At 53.6% G+C, this 22,471-nt stretch overlaps 10 protein-coding genes across 10 annotated transcripts; 6 read left to right on the forward strand and 4 right to left on the reverse strand.

Moving 5' to 3' along the window:
• Positions 1–587: 587 nt before the first annotated feature.
• On the forward strand, positions 588–1,045 carry PG994_011648 (uncharacterized protein; the record flags this gene model as incomplete). Its single annotated transcript, XM_066863057.1, has 2 exons — positions 588–601; positions 655–1,045. The coding sequence occupies 2 exons, from the start codon at positions 588–590 to the stop codon at positions 1,043–1,045; spliced, it is 405 nt and encodes a 134-aa protein (XP_066712167.1).
• Positions 1,046–1,981: 936 nt separating this feature from the next.
• PG994_011649 (aspartic-type endopeptidase protein) lies at positions 1,982–3,463 on the reverse strand (the record flags this gene model as incomplete). The annotated part of the gene is made up of 2 exons (XM_066863058.1): positions 1,982–3,211; positions 3,269–3,463. The coding sequence occupies 2 exons, from the start codon at positions 3,461–3,463 to the stop codon at positions 1,982–1,984; spliced, it is 1,425 nt and encodes a 474-aa protein (XP_066712168.1).
• Positions 3,464–5,984: 2,521 nt separating this feature from the next.
• Positions 5,985–6,767, forward strand: PG994_011650 (V-type ATPase; the record flags this gene model as incomplete). Its single annotated transcript, XM_066863059.1, has 4 exons — positions 5,985–6,006; positions 6,126–6,283; positions 6,367–6,550; positions 6,628–6,767. 4 exons carry the CDS (start codon positions 5,985–5,987, stop codon positions 6,765–6,767), a joined length of 504 nt encoding a protein of 167 aa, XP_066712169.1.
• Positions 6,768–8,034: 1,267 nt separating this feature from the next.
• PG994_011651 (uncharacterized protein) lies at positions 8,035–8,997 on the forward strand (the record flags this gene model as incomplete). The annotated part of the gene is made up of 2 exons (XM_066863060.1): positions 8,035–8,749; positions 8,804–8,997. 2 exons carry the CDS (start codon positions 8,035–8,037, stop codon positions 8,995–8,997), a joined length of 909 nt encoding a protein of 302 aa, XP_066712170.1.
• A 2,038-nt stretch (positions 8,998–11,035) lies between these two features.
• On the forward strand, positions 11,036–12,061 carry PG994_011652 (uncharacterized protein; the record flags this gene model as incomplete). The annotated part of the gene is made up of 3 exons (XM_066863061.1): positions 11,036–11,053; positions 11,110–11,133; positions 11,207–12,061. The coding sequence occupies 3 exons, from the start codon at positions 11,036–11,038 to the stop codon at positions 12,059–12,061; spliced, it is 897 nt and encodes a 298-aa protein (XP_066712171.1).
• Positions 12,062–12,569: 508 nt separating this feature from the next.
• PG994_011653 (uncharacterized protein) lies at positions 12,570–14,709 on the reverse strand (the record flags this gene model as incomplete). Its single annotated transcript, XM_066863062.1, has 2 exons — positions 12,570–13,139; positions 13,171–14,709. 2 exons carry the CDS (start codon positions 14,707–14,709, stop codon positions 12,570–12,572), a joined length of 2,109 nt encoding a protein of 702 aa, XP_066712172.1.
• A 1,635-nt stretch (positions 14,710–16,344) lies between these two features.
• On the forward strand, positions 16,345–17,686 carry PG994_011654 (kinase-like domain-containing protein; the record flags this gene model as incomplete). Its single annotated transcript, XM_066863063.1, has 3 exons — positions 16,345–16,440; positions 16,535–17,497; positions 17,555–17,686. 3 exons carry the CDS (start codon positions 16,345–16,347, stop codon positions 17,684–17,686), a joined length of 1,191 nt encoding a protein of 396 aa, XP_066712173.1.
• A 213-nt stretch (positions 17,687–17,899) lies between these two features.
• On the reverse strand, positions 17,900–18,765 carry PG994_011655 (Mitochondrial inner membrane protease ATP23; the record flags this gene model as incomplete). Its single annotated transcript, XM_066863064.1, has 2 exons — positions 17,900–18,127; positions 18,190–18,765. The coding sequence occupies 2 exons, from the start codon at positions 18,763–18,765 to the stop codon at positions 17,900–17,902; spliced, it is 804 nt and encodes a 267-aa protein (XP_066712174.1).
• Positions 18,766–19,481: 716 nt separating this feature from the next.
• PG994_011656 (uncharacterized protein) lies at positions 19,482–20,956 on the forward strand (the record flags this gene model as incomplete). The annotated part of the gene is made up of 5 exons (XM_066863065.1): positions 19,482–19,521; positions 19,613–19,911; positions 19,972–20,242; positions 20,294–20,520; positions 20,558–20,956. 5 exons carry the CDS (start codon positions 19,482–19,484, stop codon positions 20,954–20,956), a joined length of 1,236 nt encoding a protein of 411 aa, XP_066712175.1.
• Positions 20,957–21,442: 486 nt separating this feature from the next.
• Positions 21,443–22,386, reverse strand: PG994_011657 (uncharacterized protein; the record flags this gene model as incomplete). Its single annotated transcript, XM_066863066.1, has 5 exons — positions 21,443–21,694; positions 21,765–21,796; positions 21,863–22,003; positions 22,156–22,252; positions 22,363–22,386. 5 exons carry the CDS (start codon positions 22,384–22,386, stop codon positions 21,443–21,445), a joined length of 546 nt encoding a protein of 181 aa, XP_066712176.1.
• Positions 22,387–22,471: the final 85 nt, after the last annotated feature.

A 22,471-nucleotide genomic window follows, 5' to 3' on the forward strand; every position in this document is an offset into this window, starting at 1 on the left:
GGTGGTGAGAGTGGTCAGATAGATATAGTAGTAATGAGCGAGGAAAGGGCAAGCAACCACTTCAGTTCCAAGCCAATAGAGATGAGATAGATGCCCCTCGTGGAAAGTGCAGGGAGATGTTGCGTGCAGGTGGTCTTTCCCTTTCTGGCCTCCGCTTTTTATTCCTTCAATCCAGACTGGAAACAGCTGACGCTTAGTTCTTGAAATTGGGGTGAAGGGATGCGATATGTTCGTCCCTATCTAGGAAGAGAACGCAGGAAGAGAGACACGAGGTTTCACTTTTTCCCTCTCTCCTTGACGGCGCTTTGAGGCGAAGAAAGATCCCTTGTCGTTGATCCCAGTGTGTTGTCTGGATTGTCTGGAACCCCCAAGTGCAATAGGGACGGACATGACTTAAGGACCCTTAAAAAGACATCCTGGTGCTGTCAGCAGCAGCAAAATGCCATCTCCACTTGTCAGGCTCGGAACACGGACGTGGATATCATCGATAAACTGGGACACTAGAAGAAGAACATCGTATCAGGTGCCGTAGCAATCAAAGGGAAAGAACGGAAGCAAAAGGCGATTGGATGACATGGATGACATGAATGGGTGGTGTACAGTAAAACCCAGGAACATTATTAGCTTGGATCCAATGTTGTAGTCGCTAGGTAGGCTCACAGCCACTGCGCTCCCATCCCTCGACGAGCCAGCATTCCAGCCAGCATTCCAGCCAGCATTCCAGCCAGCATTCCAGCCAGCATTCCAGCCAGCATTCCAGCCAGCATTCCAGCCAGCATTCCAGCCAGCATTCCAGCCAGCATTCCAGCCAGCATTCCAGCCAGCATTCCAGCCAGCATTCCAGCCAGCATTCCAGCCAGCATTCCAGCCAGCATTCCAGCCAGCATTCCAGCCAGCATTCCAGCCAGCATTCCAGCCAGCATTCCAGCCAGCATTCCAGCCAGCATTCCAGCCAGCATTCCAGCCAGCATTCCAGCCAGCATTCCAGCCAGCATTCCAGCCAACTGAACTGGGCGCAGCCCGCGCATCTGGACATCAATGCTAGCCTGGCTTGGCGAAGTCTTGTTCCTAATCCATCGCCATGGCGGAACGACAACGAAATTGCGCATCGTACTTGGATGGCATTTGCTCTCGGCACGCACGCGCTTGTCGTTGCCGGCTATCCGTTATTGATCTGGGGAAGCGGAGACAACGTTCGAGCCGGCTCAAAGGGGGCATCAACTATTGAGTCGATCATGATCTGTGAGATATTGCATCTCTCAAGATACGGACTGCGATTCCCGAGGCCTGGCTGCCATCTACCTAGTCATGGCCTAACTTGATGCCAAGGTCCAAGGTCCAGGTCAGCAATGCCACTCTTGGTATAAGACGCAGACCTCCTCCCGCATGGAAGACCACCCTACCTAACATGTCAAATGCGCTTATGCATATATACCATGCTTACTTATGTAAATTGCAATGATTCACTAGTACGACGATATAATACGAGACCAATAGGAGGTGGAAATGATTAACTTGTGTATTGAGCTTTCCAAAAAGTTTTTAGCATCTATCTGCCACGGCAAGTAGTCTTCCCTATACTTCGCCGCGAATATTCCACCATCTCATCTGTCCCCAGGGATGTGGACGGGAAACAAGAATGAACATTAGCATAAATCGCTCGCCTAACCCCTCATCAGTAGCCGGCGGCCGTCGGTACTTTGTGCCAACTCTCATGCAAATACATAGGTAATAATTCACACCCAAATTTCCGGAATTAGGAGTGTCCCGACCTACTCGTCCCGGAACCCAACCGGTGAACGCCATGCGATGCTTGTGTAGATATACTGATAAAAAGGAGGGGGAATCGACCAATCAAATATGCAACGACAGGATTGTCAAATCCGATAACCTAATGAATGCGATGGAATGCAAATGCAATGGCTTCTCTTTTTTGCTCTTTTTTGAGAAAGGATTGTGGTCTTCGCATACCGTTTTGTTCTCACGACAGACTCAAGACGCCCATGCCAAGCGAGAACAGCAGACCGAGTAGCGCTGACGATGGAACCGAGGGGCCGGAAGCCGCGTTCTTCTCCCGGCCCAGGCCGCTGGTCGTGGAGGCCGAGATGCCCGAGGTGGCGGCCACAGCATTCTGCACCAATGTGGCGCCCGGCACCGCGGACGCGCCGGTCCCGATCTCTTGCACGTCGGACTCGGTCGAGTTGAAGTTGGTCGGGGCCAGCGAGATTTGGTTGTTGGCAAGGTCGTAGACGACGTACGCGGACCGGAGGAAGGTGTCGCCGAGCACGTTGGTGCCCGCGCCGGCAGGGGCGATGCCGAAGAGACAGGCCGGCACGCCGTTGGAGAAGGTCGGGCGCTTGCCACTCGTGGTGACGAGGTCCAGCACCAGCTCGTCCATCCCGACCCGGATCGTCGGCGACGAGAACGTGAAGTCAATGGTGGTTTTATTCTGGGCCACGGCGCATGGCACGTAGGCCGCGCCCTCGCTGGGATCGTACTGGGCGCCGACCGACCGGTAGATATCGTCCACCATAGTGTCCGGCAGGTATGTGAGCGACGAGCCCGAATCCAGGAGGACCGCGAGGGCCTGGTCGTTCGCGACCATGCTGCCGCCCATACTGAGGCTGGTCAAGGTGATCAGGAACTCGGAGAAGACGCCGGCCTGGGCCTGGATCGGGAGGGTCTGCAGCTGGCCCTCGTACTTGGCCTTGTCCACACCGCCGAAGAGAATGCTGCCGGTACTCGCGTCGAGATCATTCAGCCACAGACTGTAGGCGCTGGACTGGATCTGACCTTCAGCTACCAGCTTAGCCGGGAGGTTTGGGTAGGGGTCCATGTTCGCTCGGCCGACCTGCACTTCGTTGACGGGATAGCCGATGCCAAGAATGCCCTGTGCGGAACTACTCTTGTAACCGATTCCGAACTGCAGACTGCTGACCGATGTCCGCCCAATGGTTACCGTATCCGAGACGTAGTCGCCAGACGCTCCAGATCCATCGACATAGGAAATGTTGAAGTAGCTGCCGATGTACTTGTAAGTGAATGACGAGTTCGCATTGTAGCTCCCGGCGAATGTGCATGGTTTTGACGATTGCAGGCAGAGACTCGAGCCCGGCGTGTTCACCCATAGGTCGCTGCTCCCAGTGTCGACATGAAACCTAAGACTCTGCGGCGGTGTCCCTATCGTACCGTTGGCGAAGTATAATGTTTCCTTTGGATCGTGTTAGTATATTTAAGGGCGTGAGTAGTGCGAACACCAGCGTCGTACCTCGTTATCCAAGGTTGCCCGCGTGGTCCCCCTTCTCCGTAACCGATCCCGCTGCATCGGGTTTGAGACCTTTCTCCTCTGCATGTCCATGCCGACAACCATGGGCTGGTTGGATTTCCTCTGGGGCACCGAGAGTGCCTGTGTGGGTGTGCAGAGCAGGCCAGCCATGAGGCCGGCGGCGATGGATACCTTCATTCTAGTTGAAGATATAAATAGTCCCCTTTTTTTCGTCTTCCAAGAACGACTCTTGATTTTTCTCCAGATATCAATCACTTTTATCCTGGGTCCCGCCGATGTGGGTTTCGAGACGAAATAGAGAAAACAGAAAGGAAATATAAAGAGTATTAAATCAGGTTATCAAAATGACAGCATCGATCCGGCTGGCCCGAAGATGATTCTTTTCCTTCTATATGCGTTTAGAGATCAACGGCCGAGCCCCGAGTGACACGTAAGTCACAGGTTAGGAATAGAATCGTAAAGTCGTGACGCGGCCTGCCGAGCTAAGGAAAGGAATGAAGAAGAGTGGCGGGAGCTTAAACCAGAGCCAAACAGAAACCAGCCGCCGGTAAGCCTTGTGATAATGGAGAGAAGGAAGAAGAAAAAAAAGAGAGTAAGGAAACAGAAAGTGCTATTGTGACGACTACACAGAGGGCAAAATAGGACTTGACCTTGTTTGCATGAGCCGGGCAGAGTAGAGAGTTCAGTTAAACGTGCATCCATGGGGCGGCTCCAGTTACAGGTCGGCGGCCCCAAAATAGCAGAAACAAACAGCATAGGACGCCAAGTAACTCTGGTGTATTGCGTAACAGATCTGCCAAGATGCTCTGCTGGCCTGCGAGTCTTGGGCACCCCATACTACCATGGTGAGAAGGGGGCGGCCTAAGCTAACATTGGGGTACGGTCGTATTCTAGTTCTCTCTTGGCTGAAGCTCTGGGTCTTCAGGGCTTGTCGACATGCCATGGGTGGTAGGATTCCCCTGGCAGCGATAACCCCGGTTTCGAGACCCGAGACCCAGAGCGAGGCCACTCAGCGATATGCGCCGCGCGTCCGAACGCTTACCCAGGCCGAAGCCTCGCTGTTGGCAGTTGCACGCAAGCTATGCAGATGATGCATATGGGGGGGGGGCGATGCATGGCCATCGCCTGGCTGGATAATGGATTAGCACACACCGAGACACACGTGCAGGCAGCCCTAAAGGAAAGATGGTCCAACAGGCAGCAGATCGTGGAGGCATTCGGCAATGTTTGAAGGGCGGTGTTCTGGGCGGTGTAAGCAGGCCTGACAGGAACGACTTGATCCGAAAGAGGACAAACCCGTCTGAAACGTTTCGTGTCCGGGCAGCGGAGTCCGACTCCAGCCGCTAACCAGAAACATCGGATGGGTGTCTTTCCAGGGACGGACCAGGGGCTGAGGGGAGCCCCGATCCACCTATTTTACTTGCTGAGCCAAGGCTTGAACGGCTCGAACGGGTGACTAGCTGCTACATAGGAAGTGATTGCAGGACGTTCATTACATAAGAGGTAAGTAGCGAACGGTGCCGTCATGATTTGCAGCGTAGGTTCTTACTAATCGCTGTCAGCCTGCCATCTTGGGTTGCACGTTCGTCAGCCACATACGAAGCATCGCGGCAAAGTCGGATGCTCGGCGCCGAGACCGAGACGGTGGCTAACAGCTGTAGGCCGAGGCGCGCGTTTGTAGTCTGGATTCTAATAATAGCGCTAGATAGGATACTGTATTGATGGTTCCTATGGTTTAGTACAGTAGTACTCGTCCTTCTCGATCAGCTGGACATGTCATGTCTGGATACATCTATGATTGCCTACTACTTAACAAGATGACCCTGTTCAGGTGCTTTTGGCGAGTCGCATCAGGGCTGTGCCAACATCAAGACTGTCTGCCATGCAACGCAGGCATCTCGATATTGGATGTTGTTATTTAAGGTGTTGGATGCACTAGTGTCGTGCGCAACAGCCTCGCAGTCCCAGTCTCAGTCCCAGTCGGGGGAGTGGATCTCGAATCCAAGGAATCGGGTCGATAGGCAATTTAGGTTTTGTCATTCGCAGCCTTAGCCTTACAAGTGGATGGAAAGGATTCAAAGGATATCTCTCATATATAGTTCGTGGGATTCATGCGTAGATTATCCGTCTTTGCAACCACGTCAGTGAAGATCCTCCGGCAACTCCTGATTCTTGCATCATGACACGCACGACGCACTACACTAAGCGCCGCAACCACTGGCCGACGACAAGATATAAATCCACTGCGTCTCCCCATTACGCAGCTATACCGTGAATCGACCGAGGTTCTGATTCTGTCAAGCCAGCCACCATATACCCACCGCGTCTTACATCATTAGATGGTCACGCAAGCACCGTATAGGACTACACGATAATCCTTGGCGCTCGGTTGGAAGCCACTCATGTGCAGTTTTATATGGCTGCCTGGGCTGGAAGTTTGCGTAACGCGGGGAGCCATGAAGGCGCCCAATCACTCAACTCAGCAGCGAGTGCAAGTCAGTAAGCATAGCATGAAGGCAATGTCTATGGGCTGAAGAGCACGTCTCTCTTGATAATGTTACGCCAGACAGTATCGTATATAAGCTGTGACATGGCATTCAAGTAGACTACACAATATCTGTCCTGGCATCAGTCCCTCATAAATCCAATCATTACACCGATCGATCAGGCATTGAGATCCAGATCTCACACCACAAACATGGACAACTATAACCCTGATCGTTGGTGAGCAATCAATATAGGCATCCACGTTGAGCGCAACTAACCAGGTTGTAGCCCTGTCTATGCCGTACGTCGAGTGATATGAGACAGCTTCTGGATCATACGAGACGTTGAATAGCTAACGATGTGGCTCGCCAGTCCTTCTTCGGTGGTACGGGATGCGCTGCAGCCATTGTGTTCACCGTCTTCGGCGCGTCCTATGGGACAGCCAAGTCAAGCGGTGCCATCTTCTCGTCGGGCATCCTCCGTCCCGAGGGAGTGATGCAGAATACGTTCGTATTTCCCATTCAGCGGTTCACTAACTCGCCGTGTGAGAGGAGGAGGGGAGAGGGGAGGGATATCGGCTAACACCCCCATAGTCTCTGTGCAACATGGCCCAGATTCTGTCCATCTACGGCCTCGTCGTGAGCGTCATCATCTCGGCCGACCTGAGCGAGATGATGTCGTTACATAAGGGCTTCATGCAGCTCGGCGCAGGTGTCAGTGTGGGCCTTAGTGGCCTGGCAGCGGGCTTCGCCATTGGGATCGTTGGTGATGCCGGCGGTGAGTCCATCCTGTCTTCTCCGGGCTTGATGGCGCGCATAGATGCTGACCGGGAGAGCGACGGTGGCTGTGGATAGTACGGGCTAGTTCTCAACAGCCGCGCCTCTACGTTGGCATGGTACTCATCTTGATCTTTGCCGAGGTCCTAGGGCTCTACGGCGTCATTGTTTCCATCTTGATGCTCACCAGGGCTGGGGATACCGAGTGCCTATACTGAACAGTGGCTTTCGACCATTACTCGGTATTTCGTTGCGTCATACCATGGTGTTGATGGGAAGATACTCGAGGGGTTCGATAGAGCGAGAAGATATGAGCTTAACTGAGCTAAATGCCCGTAGTGGTGCTTCTAGCGCTTGCCGGACGCCAACGACTCTGAGTGCTGATTAGCGTAGGAGAGAGGTGGCTTGACGAAGCAGTTCAACATTGTATAATGGAACTCACCTTTCGAGAAGATGTCTTGGAGATGGAATGATCTACCATAGAATGGGCATTCGAAATATCAAGCTTTGAGGTGGAACACAATCATGGTGGGGAGAAGATAAGACTCCCGATTTCAGTGATCTCCCGCCAGCCCGCGTGAGACCGAAGTCTATTTGATATGTCACTTGAAAACCCGCACCAACACCCGCAGGTGGCTGGCTGGGAGCGGCACGCCGAACATTCATCACTGACTAACATGTAGGTCTCGGTTAGGGTAGTATGGGTAGGAGAATGACCTGCGGAACTCCAGGAATTGAAGCTGTCAAGTGATACTAACATGCATTGAACACAACTAAGGAAGATCAGATGCTTGAATCTTGAGGCGACGGGTGCCTATATTTGGTAGTTGGGGCTCGGTATCATTTGATGGGGGTCACATGCTGCAAACGAAGCGGGTTTAGTAGTAGTAAGTCGTAGTTACACTGCGCATCGGCTAGGTGCTTGAGGATGTGGTGGTGATCATTAGAGCGCCAAGGCTAATCAAAATTGAAGCACTTTTGAATTAACTCGACCTGGCCTTGAACCCCTCAACAAATCAAGTGCTGCGGTGTCGGTGAGAGAGCATGGAAACATCCAACCGATACTTACCACCTTTTAGCCCGGAATTGGAACTGACTGCACCACCAGTTGAATAGGTAGACAAACTTCGTGGTTTTTTCTCCCTTTTCTTTCTTTCTTTTCATGTGCATATCCTCCGATTTTGTTGTGTGGCTGCTGGCTTGGATGGATGGTTGATTCACCCCGGTCTGATCTGACAACTTGCCTAAAAACTCTTGCCCCTCTTCGTCTCTACTTGTCACAACTGGGCCATCTCCAATCAAACCAGCGTAAAACTACTCAGCTGCCAGGAGCCCAACAAACCTTCAGCAAGCCACCCGACGGCTACGTAGGGACAGTCCAGCTGTGCGCTAAGTCGCCCACACTCACGCCGTGCCGCAAACGGTTCATCTGAAGAAAAAATATATCGAAGAGAGTTTCCGCCGGCCCCCCGAACAACCCTCGACATGTCGTTCCTACTATACTTTGCCTACTTCATTGTAGGCCAGGTCGCCCTCACCCTGGCCCTCTACATGATCTCCTTCGTCATGCCCAAGGCGGCCTTCGCCGCCCGCTCCCTCGCTGCCTACATGGCCCTGGTAGTCACCGCCTCCAGCGGCGTCGTCATCTCCATAGCCATGCGCCTGGCCGGCAGCGGGCAGAGCGCGCAGTGGGCCACCGGCCGCGTCTTCAAGTTCCTCATGGCCGCCGCGACCGGCATCACGTTCGAAATCGAAGACCCCGAAAAACACCTCGAGACCGTGCGACCGGCCGTCTTTGTCGGCAACCACCAGACCGAGTTGGACGTGCTCATGCTGGGCTGCATGTTCCCCAAATACTGCGCGGTCACGGCCAAGAAGTCGCTGAAGAGCTGGCCGTTCCTGGGATGGTTCATGACCCTCAGCGGCACCGTCTTCATCGACCGAAAGAACTCGAGCGATGCCCGGGCAGCCATGAGCAAGGCCGCCGCCGAGATGAAGCATCTGAAGCAGAGCGTGTACCTGTTCCCCGAGGGCACGCGCAGCTACTCCAAGGAGCCCACGCTCCTTCCCTTCAAGAAAGGCGCATTCCATCTGGCTGTCCAGGCTGGTGTGCCTATCGTTCCAGTCGTTGTCGCCAACTACTCGCACGTGCTCTACGTCAAGAGCTTCATTTTCAACTCGGGCAAGATCCCGGTCAAGGGTAAGTTGGCTAATCGACGACGTCCGTAGCCCATAGACTGACCAACTTGACTAGTTCTGGACCCTATTCCTACCTCGGGCCTGACCGCTGCCGACGTGGACGAGTTGACCCGCTCAACCAGAGAGGTGATGTTAGAGGAGCTGGTTGCACTGTCTTCCAAGGCACAAAAAAGGCCCATGGCAGTGCCATCGTCCAACGGTGGCGACGGAGTGGTCAAGGCCAGCGGCGCCGAGGCCACGCTTTCATGAGCTCTAGGAGACATGTTGCGTGGAAAAGATGAGCATTTTCGGCCAGGTGGAAGACTTGGTTGAACTAAGCCCCATGATCTCGCAACTAGACTGTTGAGACACTTCCTTTTTTTTGACTACAGTACTGCGCATGCATTTGATACCCGTAGACTATTTTCCTTGGGGAGGGGGTGGTCAGGAGGGATAGACGGCCTTCCTGTTTGGCGCGGAAAGCGATCCGGCTCCTTGGTTTAGGTTCTTGGCATTGCTTCCACCGCCGAAGGTCTATTTACTGTATTGCATACATGATGAGAGCTGCGAGCGACTGCGCAAGGCGAAGCATACCACAACATAGAGTAGAAATACCCCTAAGACGCTCTCGGAGTGTGGGTTTGTACGGGCTCATGACAGCTGCGACACAACAGAACATAACACGACATATCCGCCAATCATTATTGCGGCACACCCTGATGGCTTCTTTGTCATGGCATGAAGCATGATGGATTGGCGATGAAAATAAATTGCAATCAGTTTACAGAAACCATCCATATGGCCCATGTGTCCACCCATGTGTCCAACAGTGAAGCCATTGACTGGCCAGGTCTGAAAGCAACGCCATTGGTCTGGCTGGCACTCGTTCCACGCCCCGTCAAGATGTTGCCCGTTGCCCCTCCTTTGCGATCGACCCCTGTGCGATCTACTACTAGATGCCTTGACGTAAGCGGGGTAGGACAGAGGTATGTAGTGCAGGTATGTATCACTCCCTTCATTTACGTGAGAGAGGGAGTTGAGTCTTTTTCCAACCTGTTATTAACCTATTAGCTTGCTGTACTCTAGAAACAGGGACTTGTGATACGTAGTAGTGAGGCATGTACCACTAGGATACTGCTTCTAGAATTCTTGGCCTGGGCAGCATTAGTGCTGCTCGTTAAGCTTTAGTGATGGAAGCTGTGGTTTAGAGGCCGCCAATCGACTGCTACAATTCATGTCCAGCTCCCGAATCCCAGGTAAGCCTTTCCTCCTGATCACGCCAATTACCTTCCCCCAACTGCGGCAAATCGCGATCCTGGATGATGCCACAGGTTCTGTCCATAACACTCTCGCAATATGGCATTCTGGCAGTCCGAAGAGAGACAGAGGGAGGGGATGTTCTACTTTCTCTCACCTTGAGTTTTCCACCAAAACCGGTATATTGCCTGAGAGAAGCACGCAGGGGTGCCGCCATGTTTTGCGTCTTGCCTGCACGTGCAGGCTTCGTCCTTCAGCCAATCGGTCGAACCCTTACTAGTCGCTACCGGTGATATGATGCTACATACCATCGATTGGTTAGGTGTGGTAAATTTCTTGCCGTCCGTCAGAACATGCCACCAACAACTGCCCATGCTTCCTGTCAGTGGTATGCCCTGCCCCAGCAGGGATCGATGCCAGCTCAGAGCTATGTAGTCTTCTTAACTTGGCTTCGGCTTGGGACCGGGGGGCTGGGGATACCATGACGAGAGAGCTCATCCGCTCAGCCCGTGCTGTACACGCTGAAGCTATGTACTTCCCAAAGTCTATTCTGATAGCACCGCTAGTCCTCTCATGTCTCAAAACTGCAGCAAGAGGGACAACAGGGTGTATATGATCGAGGCCGCTTCTGATGACGAAAGCTTCTGTATTGGCGTTACGTCTCCCCTAGGTACGGGTCCTAGCCCTCCACATACTGGCTGGAATGAGAGACACAACACGCAACTCGGGTCATTCATGAAAGCCGAAGCAGGACGAGACCTCGTTTAGCCGTAGGGGGGGAAAGGGTATGTCGAGTGACGTCGTCTTCTTTCTTGCTGCGCATCCCCCCTCTTCCACCATTTAGGGGGGTGGGGGGTTACGCGGAGGTAGCTCGCTGGGGCTTGCTACTGCTGTGATATATAAACCAGCTCTCTTCCAAGGTGTACTCTGAGTCGGAGGATGGAGTCTATCAAAACCTACATCCATACACATCTGTATACAAGTGAATTGAGAATACTGACTTCTGTACACCCTAAACAATCTACCAAAGTTCAACGTTAACTTCTTCATCATGTCTTACAACGACAACGTAAGTCCGCATGACCTGCTATCCGAACTGAGCCCAGTTACTAACTATCATCACAGAGCAGCTACGGCAACGATAGTTACGTAAGTTATAATAATGACCTTCTATAGCAACGATCGATCCCCCCTTTTCTTCCGTAACTGACAGCATATTCAGGGCTCTCGCCAAGGAGGTTCGGACACATATGGTTCCGGCGGCGGCGGCCGTAGCGACAACTACGGCTCCTCGGGCCGCGACAACGACAACGCCTACGGCTCCTCTACCACTGGCACCGCCGGCCGCCAGGAACAGGACAGCCCCTACGGGTCCAGTACCACCCGCTCGCAGGACCCCTACGGCTCATCGTCCGGGAACACTGGCTCCAACAGCTACGGCTCCAGCCGTCGCGACAACGACAACACCTACGGCTCTTCCACCACCGGCACCGGCGCCGGCGGCAGTGACAGCTACGGCTCATCCACTACCGGCATTGGCTCCGGCGCCGGCATCGGCGGCGGCGGCGGCAACGATGACTACAACAGCAGCAACACCTACGGCTCGTCCACAACCACCGCCTCTGGCGGTGGTGCCGGTGGCTATGGCTCGTCCGGCCGTAACGCAGGCGACGACGCCTTCGGCTCATCCACGACGACGACATCGTCGGGAGGTGCCTACGGTTCGTCCGGCGGCAGCCGCCGCAACGACAACGACAGCGCCTTCGGCTCGAGCGGCGGCAACACGACGGGCCGCAACGAGTTCGGCGACGACAACTTCGGCGGAAACACCACGACGACAACCACGGGCGCCAACGACTTCGGCTCCGGTGGCGCCTACGGCTCTTCCGGCCGTCGCGGCGACAATGACAACAGCCGCGATGACTATTCTTCGTCGGACCGCAAGGGAGGCGATAGCGGAATCGGAAAGGTCATAGAGAAGGCTGGCGCGACCCTTGGCATGGGCGGCCTGGAGCAGAAGGGCCGCGAGAAGCGCGAGGGCGCCGGCTACGACAACAGCAACAACACCGACTACTAAGCATCTTCTGCCCTCCCCTTTTCGCTGGTTGTTTCAGGAGCTGGGTTGAATAGGTAGCCATTTTATGAAGGGAGAGGACCCTCTTTCCAGAACTATATCTAGTACTTGTTTACTTGCTTGGCTCAGTTGCTCTTTGATTGGTGTCAATGAATGATGTATATGTTGGTCTACTATCAACGCCGCTTGCAGCCTCTCGTTTGTAATCTGTTACAAGTATCAGTTCGATTCTCGACATTGAGGTTTCCAATCTTGTAGGCTCATAGGAAGTCAGAGAGTATTTACAATGTTCACACCTCTTCAGTCGATGTATTATGTATAAAGCACTTGATATGTGAGTGAAAGGAATATCTCAGGAGGCTGCTGTAATTCTCATGCTAAATAGCCTGCCATGTAATATCATAACTGGGGGTCTGTTGTGTGAACTGAACATTTATTTGTATAGTGATTGCTATTCTTGAATCAAGTCTATTTTTGGTCATATGCCAATATGGGCAGCCCCGTTAGGATCTTATAACCGTATCCTCCCATCATTACCACCACCAAACCACCTCCTGACATCTAGATTATTACTATTACTGCCACTACCACTGCCGGCCGCACTACTGCTCCCGGGCTGCGTCCCCTCTTCGTCCCCGCCTAGCCACTTGGGCTTCTTGATCCCGTCGCCAATCTCCTGGAACCACTTGGGCGTGTCGATGGTATCGATGGTGTTCTTGACGCGGTGGCCTAGCGAGGTGAAGAAGTTGTCGTCCTCGGCTTCCCCGTCGCTGTTGGCGATTCGCGACCGCGACTGCGCCGCCGCCCTGCTGCTGGGCGGAGCCACGTTGTCCCGGTACGACGAGGGGGAGGTGGCGAAGGGGGTTTGGGGGGCACCCTCGCGCCGCGCCGCGGGGACCGAGAGAATGGGCGTCGACCTCGTGGCTGATCCGCCGATGATGGCCTCGCGTCGCGAGAGCGAGGTTCCGTTGAGCTCGCGCTCGATGAGGGCGCGGCCTTCGCGCCACGATCCCGTACCGTAGCCCGACTCGTTCTCCTCCTCGTCGACAAGATCCATGTCAAAGCCGACCATACGCTTGACCTTGCCATACAGCCCGAAAAGAGTCGCACACACGGGGAGAAGGACCAAAAATGGGGAAGAGGTTGTCAAACCAGTTACCGAGGGGTGTGAAGTCGATGAGCTGGCCCAGGAAGTCGTAGAATCGCGTCTTCGTAAATACCGTCGGCGAAAGGAAGGTCATGAAATTGTAGGACAGGGGCACGCTAAGCCTCGCGACATAGCTTGCATACCAGAAACCAGATTCATAGGCGGTGTTGCGCCGCACCAAGGCACGCCCTCTCCAGACCTTTACTTCGGTCATCGAGGTCAGGGCTGCCGCACACATGTATAAGATCCAGAGCGCAGCGATCACTTGGCCAGCAAAACCCACCTGCCCCTTTTCGCCGGTCCAGTGATGGACTACGCTGAGCCGGATCACCGATAAGCTGGGCAATGCTGTCCTGACCATCTCGGACCAAATAATGCAAGCAGATGCTAGAGCCAGAAAGCCCGCAAACATGACCCGAAGTGCCGGTAGGACATGGAAATGATACAGGTATCGTGTATAGGGGGTTAGAATAGTCGTCCTTTCGAGGAAAGATGAGCCTGGCGTAGCGCTGCCGAAGTCAAGCTTCTTCGATGCTGCAGAGTCCAGGATTGCCTGCGTTCTCGAGGCATCCAGTAGAAGCAGGTTCCATTCGTCGACATAGCGAGATCTGGTATGGCGCGCTCGGTCGAGTTGCCGCGTCAAGTCTGCCATATATTTCTCGGTGATGACGGTAGGCAAGATGCGACTCTCAGCTCCGATCCGCGGCATGGAGCTGCCGGGTCGTGACTCGGGCACATTGCACATGTCGGCCAATTCCTCGATCCATTCCTGGAAATTCCGAGCGGTACCCGTCTTGCGCTTGCTCAACTCGGACACCTGGACCTCCAGCTCTTCAAGGTTCATAATCGCGTCCTCCATCCTTTCGTATAGCTTGGGCGCATTCGACTGTAGTCTCCGTAGTCTGCCGCTGATGCTCGCATTTCGAAATAGTGTTCGCGGTATCGTAACGAGTCCGTGGCCCATCAAATAGATGGCGAGAAACAGGCCCCAGCAGTAGGCCAGCGCCATGACCACGCCTTTCAGGTACACAAGGCGGAAGCCGTACGTGATGAAGTAGTAGACCAGGCCTATAATGCCGGATCCAAGGACGATGGCTTGGTACTGTGCGTTTTGGCGCAAAGAGTACATGACGCGGTCTCTTGGTTCTCTATATCCGGCGTCGGAGTATTCGGCAAGGATGGGCAGTATGAACCATGTGAGTGCAAACGTCAGCCAGTACGTTATCCTCCAGGAAACCAGCAGTAGGCGCGGCGGGAACCAGATGCCGCGGGCGGCTACATCGTCGGTTGCGGCGCTCGAAGCGAGGTCGATGGGGACGAGCAGCACGATAAAGGCCGGTAGCCAGAGGGCGAAGAAGATGGGGACGAGAACGTAGGCGGGCGTGGCGCGAAGCGGTAGGTAGTATCGCAAGATGAGGAGGACGACGAAGGAGAGGACGAGAAGGGCGATGGCGGCGAAGACCTCGGAGCCCACGGGAGATGCTGCACTCAATACAGAGGCCATTGCGAACAACGGTTGTTAGGCGATAGATGCGCCCCCCATACAATCAAAAAACGGTAAGTATTATATCGAGGAGGCAATGGGTAAGAAAAGTGTCGGTATCACGACTAGACGAAATGATCAATAAACCATGAGAAGGATTGTAGAAATGGTTGAGAAGTAAGTTAATGAATGCCGGCAACTGACAGGGGACGGACGATCGCAACTTGTGATTCTTGGTTATGCACATACCTACATAGCGCAACGGACGGACCCTGGGCACTTCTTCATCTTGTAAACCTTGGGGACTCTGACGTACGCACTCGCCGAGTCGCCAGCTTGCCAGACTCCAGCCCCACTTGCCCACCAGTCCACCTGCACACCTTCAATTAGCATGGGGGTATCCAGGTATCCGTGGTACATAGCAGCATGTACCTACCTGATCACTTATGCATCTACGGAGTACTTGGTACTACATACGCAGCAAGGCTAAATTTGACTGTTGCATGAGTAGGTAGAAAGTCGGGTTTCGCTCGGATAATTTATCCCGCTATTTGTCGTGTACCCACGGTTATTCTGCTCAAGATCTGAACTTGATATGTATCCAACACCTGGCTAACTTGGGGAGGTTAAACAAACAGGCAAGTAGCGTCGTACGGGGCGGATAGTGACACGGCCGAGCCGCAAACTAGAACCCCCCGACAGTAGCCCGACCGACTCTGCCCATACATCCTTACCTCCATCTTACTCAGTTCATATATAGAACTCGAACTCTTATGCTTTGCTGGAAGTTTATTCGACTTTGTGCCTCCTTGGATTTGTTCAATGAGTGCTTGGCAAGCCGGAAGCTTTCTACTTAAGTCTTTCGCGATTCATTTGCGTTGACTTGGACATACTGGACTATTGGAAGAAAAGACGGGTAGATAGTGGTGCACTACTGCACTTCCGCCCGCCTACCACGGAGGGCTTCTATTAGCAGATGGCCATGTAAGCTTGGTGTTTGGCATGAAACCAGTGCCGTTTACGGTCTCCTCTGTACGAAACGGGCAAGCTTTCCACTTGACTCGTTACTTGTAATGGGATAACTAGCGGCAGGATAGCTGGTAACGGTAGATTTATAATAGTTACCTACCTACTGCGTAAATACCTAACGGTATCTCTAACTTAGAAGACGCCGGATGAAAAGGCATTCGGAGTAGCGGAGTAGCGGAGCTGCATAGCGTTGCAAGTACAGAAAGACCACCGTCAGTCAGTATGGAGCATTGATACATCTATGTAATACGACAAAATGGAGTACGACTGTGTGAGATCTGCGAGTTGTCAATAATTCCCATTAATGTGTTGTTTGGTGCGATAAATGCCCAGTGTTCAGTGAGGTGGATCCAATGGTAAGAGCGCTGGTTGCCCTGCCGACGGACGATGGGGAAGTCTCAGCTCCTCAAAAAAACAAAGTGGACATCCTCCCTACGCACAGTACTTCAATAAGATCAGGTGCCTTGCCCCCTACATCCGTCAACGCACCCTCTTGTTTCCCCACGGAAAGCACACACAACACAACAGACATTTGACCTTTTTTAACCACGGCTTTGGTTATTGGGCTTCGTCCATCATCGAGTCTCTCTGTTCTAAAAACAGGCCAATAAGACCACGATCAGGATCATGGCAACCAAAACTCTCGAGGCCCAATTCGGGCGCATGTCCGTAAACGATGAGAACAGCAACTCAGGCGATGGCACCAAGTTGTACAAGTCCAAGGTATGCACCACCAATCATCTAGAATCTCTGTTTTCTTCTTTATCTCGCTGGTAGCAATTTGGACAAGTCAAGTTAACTTTCTGTCCCATTATAGGCTGCTACGTCCACAACACAGCTAGCACATAGTTCAAGCAGGCCAGGCCTCTACAAGGTCGCTTTGCAGTCCCAGAGCGGCAACACCGTCACCTCCGTCACTCTCCCTTCCCAAGCAGCACAAAGGAAAGGAGCACAGCCCCCTTCACCCACACGAAAGCCCCTGCCCAGCTCAGGCTCAAGGACGTCCGACGAGTCCCAAGCTGAGCGAAAGTCCGTTGTGCTCGTCGAGCAGCCCACCATCAAGCAGTTTCACCTGGGCATGTTCGAGATTGGTCGCCCGTTGGGCAAAGGCAAATTCGGCCGCGTCTATCTGGCCCGCGAACGCTCCAATGGCTTCATCTGTGCCCTGAAGGTGCTGCACAAGAACGAGTTGCAACAAGGTCGGGTGGAGAAGCAGGTGCGCCGCGAGATTGAGATCCAGAGCAACCTGCGCCACCCCAACGTCCTCCAGCTGTATGGCCACTTCCACGACAGCAAGCGTGTCTTCCTGATCCTCGAGTTTGCCGGCAAGGGTGAGCTTTACAAGCACCTCCGCAAAGAAAACCGGTTTCCCGAGTGGAAGGCGGCCCAGTACGTCGCACAGATGGCCAGCGCCCTGCGGTATCTGCACCGCAAGCATGTCATCCACAGGGATATCAAGCCGGAGAACATCCTGGTGGGCATCCATGGCGAGCTCAAGCTCTCGGATTTCGGCTGGAGTGTGCACGCACCCAACAACAGACGCCAGACCATGTGCGGTACGCTCGACTACCTCCCGCCGGAGATGATTAAGCCGGGAGGTTCCGATAACTTCTACAACGAGAAGGTCGATCTGTGGTCACTAGGTGTGCTAGCATATGAGTTTTTGGTGGGAGAGGCGCCCTTCGAAGACACGCCTGTCATGACACAACGGAGGATCGCCAGGGCTGACATGACGATCCCCTCCTTTGTCAGCCCCGAGGCACGAGATATCATCAAGAAGGTAAGTTCATCATCTTCAACCTTGTGGCGAAATTTATACTAATTCAATGCCACTTAGCTCCTGGTTCTTGACCCCGATAAGAGGATACCTCTTGACGAGGTCCAGAAACATCCTTGGATTCTCAAGCACTGTGTGAAGGGCGAGCGAGCCGCAAACCGCGAGAAGTCCAAGTCTGGACCGAGTCAATGATCATAATGAAGTAATGAAGCGCATCGATTGTAATATAAGCTTAGGAGTAGGCGTTCAGGATAGGGGTTTCAATCTGGCCATGGGAAATATTGCATTCAGAAGAGGTAGTACTGGTATTCACAGATTCCTGATTAAATACATACATACAATATCCATTGTATCCTTAACTCCACGCTCCGTCGATGCTGTTGTGCAAATTGTCGATCTACCCCATTACCTGTAGACTTCGTCGAACGGTCGGGTATCTGAATAGCATGAATCCCATACTTGATTCACGGCCTTCACAGCTTGTACGTCGTCCTTGCACCGCGGTCTTGCCATGACAGAGGCCACAGCTCTTTTGCGTACGCAATCTTGGAATTGTTGTGTCAACGTCCAGTTTCCTCGGGTAAAGGATTCTCTCGTCCACCTGCATTCGCCACTCAACATGGATGCTCGAATCTTAACAGACAAATCTCGTTAGTAAAGATTGGACGAATCTGCGGCCCGGAAAGCAGGCTTACCTCTGTGCAAGCTGCGTGCTTCAAGTCCTTGTCGCCGGTCCAGTCCATCTTCCAGCGCAGGTGGTCCCAGGCGTGCACCATCTCGTGTGCCAGGGTGTCCTCGAGGTGGCCCCGGTCGCGCACCTCGTTGGCGCAGATGAGGATGCCGTGGTCGGGGCTGAAGCCGCCGCTCTGGCGGTGGACCTCGCCGTCGGCGGTGAGGCGGGCGGGGCAGCGGCGGCACACGACGTTGTCCTGGTCGAGGCGGCCGTTGAGGGCCTCGACCTTCTCGCGCAGGAAGCGCACCGTCGGCGAGTGCTGCAGGGCGAAGTCGCGGTAGTCCTCGCAGCGCTTGCAGTCGCGCGCCTCGTTGGCCGCCGTCCGCGACTCCCGGTAGTGGAACTGGCCCTCGGGCGTCACCTGCCCCGCCAGGATCTTGAAGTAGTTCACCCACCACTTCGTCTGCGGGTCGAAGCCCGTACGCGCGGGGTCGTTCTTGACGATGGGGGGCAGGTCGGTCGCTGCTGCGGCACTACTGGTGGGCGTGGGCGAGGAGACTGCCTCGGGCACAGCGCGCGGCGATTGTGTCGGCGCCATTGCTTGTGGGAGGGCCGGGCGTAATTGATCTGTGGTGGATTGCTTGGGCGAAAGGACTGGCTCCTATATCGGGACCAGGCAATCAGAGAAACAAGGCTTGAAGTGATGCTTTGCGCAGACGGGATAGGATCGATGCAGTTCGTCCTCAAGTCTGGCACGTAAATAGTCTCGATCTTCAAAGCGATAAGATTATCTGAGCTGGGTGGGTAGGTCGTCGGAATGGATCTCAATCGGCATGGGTATAGATAGATAGTTACATCAGTACTTGCTCTTCGGGCGGTGAGATTTATGCAGCATGAGAGGTATGTATGTAGTAGCTTAATGCTTCGCCAGAAGTTATGCAACCTATCTTCCATAAAATCCACATCGACATTCTACCAATGATGTGCTGGGCTGGCTCGCTTTCTGCAGCTTTCTGACCGACTTCGGAAAAGCCCAATGGAAATGTCTGCCGCTGAGTGGGCATCTGCTAACAAATCCTGGGAAGGCATTACACATATTTCCTGACTGTGGACCTTTCATAACCAAAGCAAGCAGCTCAGCAAGCCTTGCCAAGTAACACGATGGCCGGCCTACCAGGCGACAATGCACCCTGTGAGTCTTCCTGCATGCTCATACATAATAATGCATGAACTACTCTCTGGGTCTTTTCAGCATTGCAGTCTTCCTTTTTCCTTCTTCCCCTGAGCCAGGTTGACTAACTCAGATCTGCCAAAATGAAAGGCGCCAAGTCACTCACGGTCGTGATTAAACTCGGTAAGTGAGGCTGGTCTCTTCCTTGTAATGAATGACCGATATAGTGGGGCATACCATACGGGAACTCTTCTGACAACTGGCTGGCTTATAGGAACTAGCTCTATAGTCGACGAGAAGACTCATGAGCCTTTACTTCCCATCTTGACCCTCATCGTGTCGACGGCCGTGAAGCTTCGTAAGGATGGACACAAAGTCGTCATCGTATCATCCGGTGCCATCGGCGTTGGCTTGCAACGGATGGACCAGGACAAGCGTCCGAAGCACCTACACGAGCTGCAAGCCCTCGCGGCTATCGGTCAGTGCCGTCTGATGAGTCTGTGGGATAGCTTCTTTGGCCACTACCGGCAACCCATCGCCCAGATTCTCTTGACCAGGAATGATATTGCCGATGTACGTTGACATCAGATCAGATTCGAGACTTACACCAAGTTGCTAATGATCCACGGGCAGCGAACAAGATACCTCAATGCGCAAAACACCATGGTGGGGCTCCTGGACATGGGCGTAATTCCCATCGTCAATGAGAACGACACCCTAGCCGTTGCCGAAATCAAATTCGGCGACAATGACACGCTCTCTGCCATCACCGCTGGCATGGTTCATGCCGACTTCCTCTTCTTAATGACGGATGTCGACTGCTTATACGACAAGAATCCGCGGACGAATCCAGACGCCAAGGCCATTGAGGTTGTCGAGGACATTAGTAGCGTTCAAGCAGACGGTATGTTATTGCCACCAATTTACTCGCAGTTAGTTACTAACATGTCTCCAGTTTCGAGCGCTGGGTCCTCACTTGGAACTGGCGGCATGGCGACCAAAATAGTTGCTGCTAAGCTTGCTACTTCGGCTGGCGTCATGACGGTCATCACACGTTCCTCGAGCCCCGGCAACATTACCCAGATTGTCCGTCATGTGCAGGATACAAGCAGACCTCTGCAGCAAGCTGAGGATCCGCTGTCTGAACCCGCTGAGCCCTTGCCAGCCGAAGACAGCGCTAAAGTCCCCTTACACACTCGATTCCTCCCTTCCCCCCCAGCCCATCCGAGATCGCTACTTCTGGCTTCTTCATGGCCTTGCACCCCACGGTACTCTATACATCGATGCTGGCGCGCACCGGGCTCTGGCCCATAAAGCAGGACTTCTGCCCGTCGGCGTGCTAGATGTCGAGGGTTCCTTCGCGTCACACGAAGCAGTCCGGATAGTCGTCGTGGAGCGCAACTTGGAGCCCGGGCCCGATGGAAAACTATGGCACGGCACCCCACACGAAGTCGGCCGGGCACTAGTCAACTACGCTGCCAGTGAGATCCAGCGGATCAAGGGGCACAGAAGCAAGGAGATACAAAGTATACTCGATTACGCAGATAGCGATTATGTGGCAGACAGGGATAATGTTAGCCTCTTCCAGCGTGAAAGCCGGCCTGTGAGCCCGATATAGTAGGTAGTTTGGAGTACCCTATGAGTCAAAATATAGAATCAAATTTCAGCCTGGCGTTATGGGATTGTTGGTGTGAACGGCTCATAAGAAGGGGTTGGGGGGTGATACAGGCATAGAGCGAGCAGCTCTCTATAAATCCTAGCGATACTGGGCCTTTTACAACATATGGCTGCTAGTTACAGGAAGGATCTGCAAGGGTAACTTTACGTTGTGGTCCATACTCACAAATACAATACTGTTTGTGTGAGAGGTTGACTAAGATTTGCTGAAATTTGGCTGCCTTTGAGCCTCCTCGTGCTAATTAAACGACTAAAGAAGACCAATGACGCAGGATATCGCAGCCATGACCAAATCATGGCTGATATGATTTTGCCTCCAAAACACCGTAACTCCGCTGATCGATGCAGATAAGTGCGAGAGCGCTTCCTCCCCCTACTCCCCTCCTTTTTTTTGTCTGATAGCCATCCATCGGCGCCCACCGACTTTTTAACCAGAAGAGAACAGGGAGTCCTCGTCGCGCAGGTACTCGCCAGCATCTGCTTGTCGGAAGACCACCATGCCGGTGGGAGCTAAACGTCTCGCCTCAGCGGTGGACCGGGCCGTCACACCGAAGCCCAGCGGCCGGTCGTCCATGCTGAACACGACGATTCCCGTATGCTCTGGCGTATCCTCGGTCCAACGTCCCACGTGCGCTTTGACAATGTTTCCGCCGTACAGGAAGGGCATCTCGCCGGAGGGCTGCAGTGATACCTGGTGTTAGCTCTCTGAGGTAGCATGACCAGGGGGGGCTCGGATGCTCGGAACATACCTTGATCCAGATCTTGTATCGGGAGTGCTCAGCTGTTCAACCAGAATATTTAGTAAACCACCATGAGAGGCCATCGTCGGATTGGGGGCAAATCATACCCAAGATTGGCAACGCGGTGATGTGAAGCTTGAACTTCCCCGTCTTGGTCATCTTTCCCAGACAGGTTCCCAAGCTCAGCAGGTTGTCGCGGGCCACAGTAGTAGCAAGGTTGGCCATAGAGAGGAGCACATAGTAGACACCTATTTGCAGAGAAGTTCCGACGACGTCAGTAGTTGTAATTTGCAGAGAGCGCATCAGACTGGGCAGTACTGCGCAAGTGCAGCATCTCGCGAGCGAGGGGGCGCCGGAGGAGGAATGGGCGCCAGCTGGCGGCGAGGTTATAGAGGCTTACGGTCTTTTTGCACTCGGAAAACATATCGGTCGGCGTTGGGCGAGTTGTCAATGGGCGCAATGAGGTTCTTCAAGCTGTTGCCGCATATCGACGCAAGCTTCGCGAAAACCGTTTGGGTCTGCCGGGTTAAGAAAGAGTCCTTGGTCAGCCAACGGCTGTACGGAAAGAGGCCTGTAAGTGGGCAACGTGAGGCGAGATTGAGCTTACCTCTTCTTCTGTAAGAGGACGCATTTTGACAGAGGGTATAGAGCAATTGAATGATCGCGGGGTGGGATTTGTCGACGGGTGATTGTCCTCAATGTATTGTACTTTGTAG

Source organism: Apiospora phragmitis, assembly GCF_038363925.1.
Source record: "Apiospora phragmitis strain CBS 135458 chromosome Unknown utg000010l:1.0-9815664.0:1.0-9183399.0, whole genome shotgun sequence".
In the NCBI taxonomy this organism is placed as follows: Eukaryota; Fungi; Ascomycota; class Sordariomycetes; order Amphisphaeriales; family Apiosporaceae; genus Apiospora; species Apiospora phragmitis.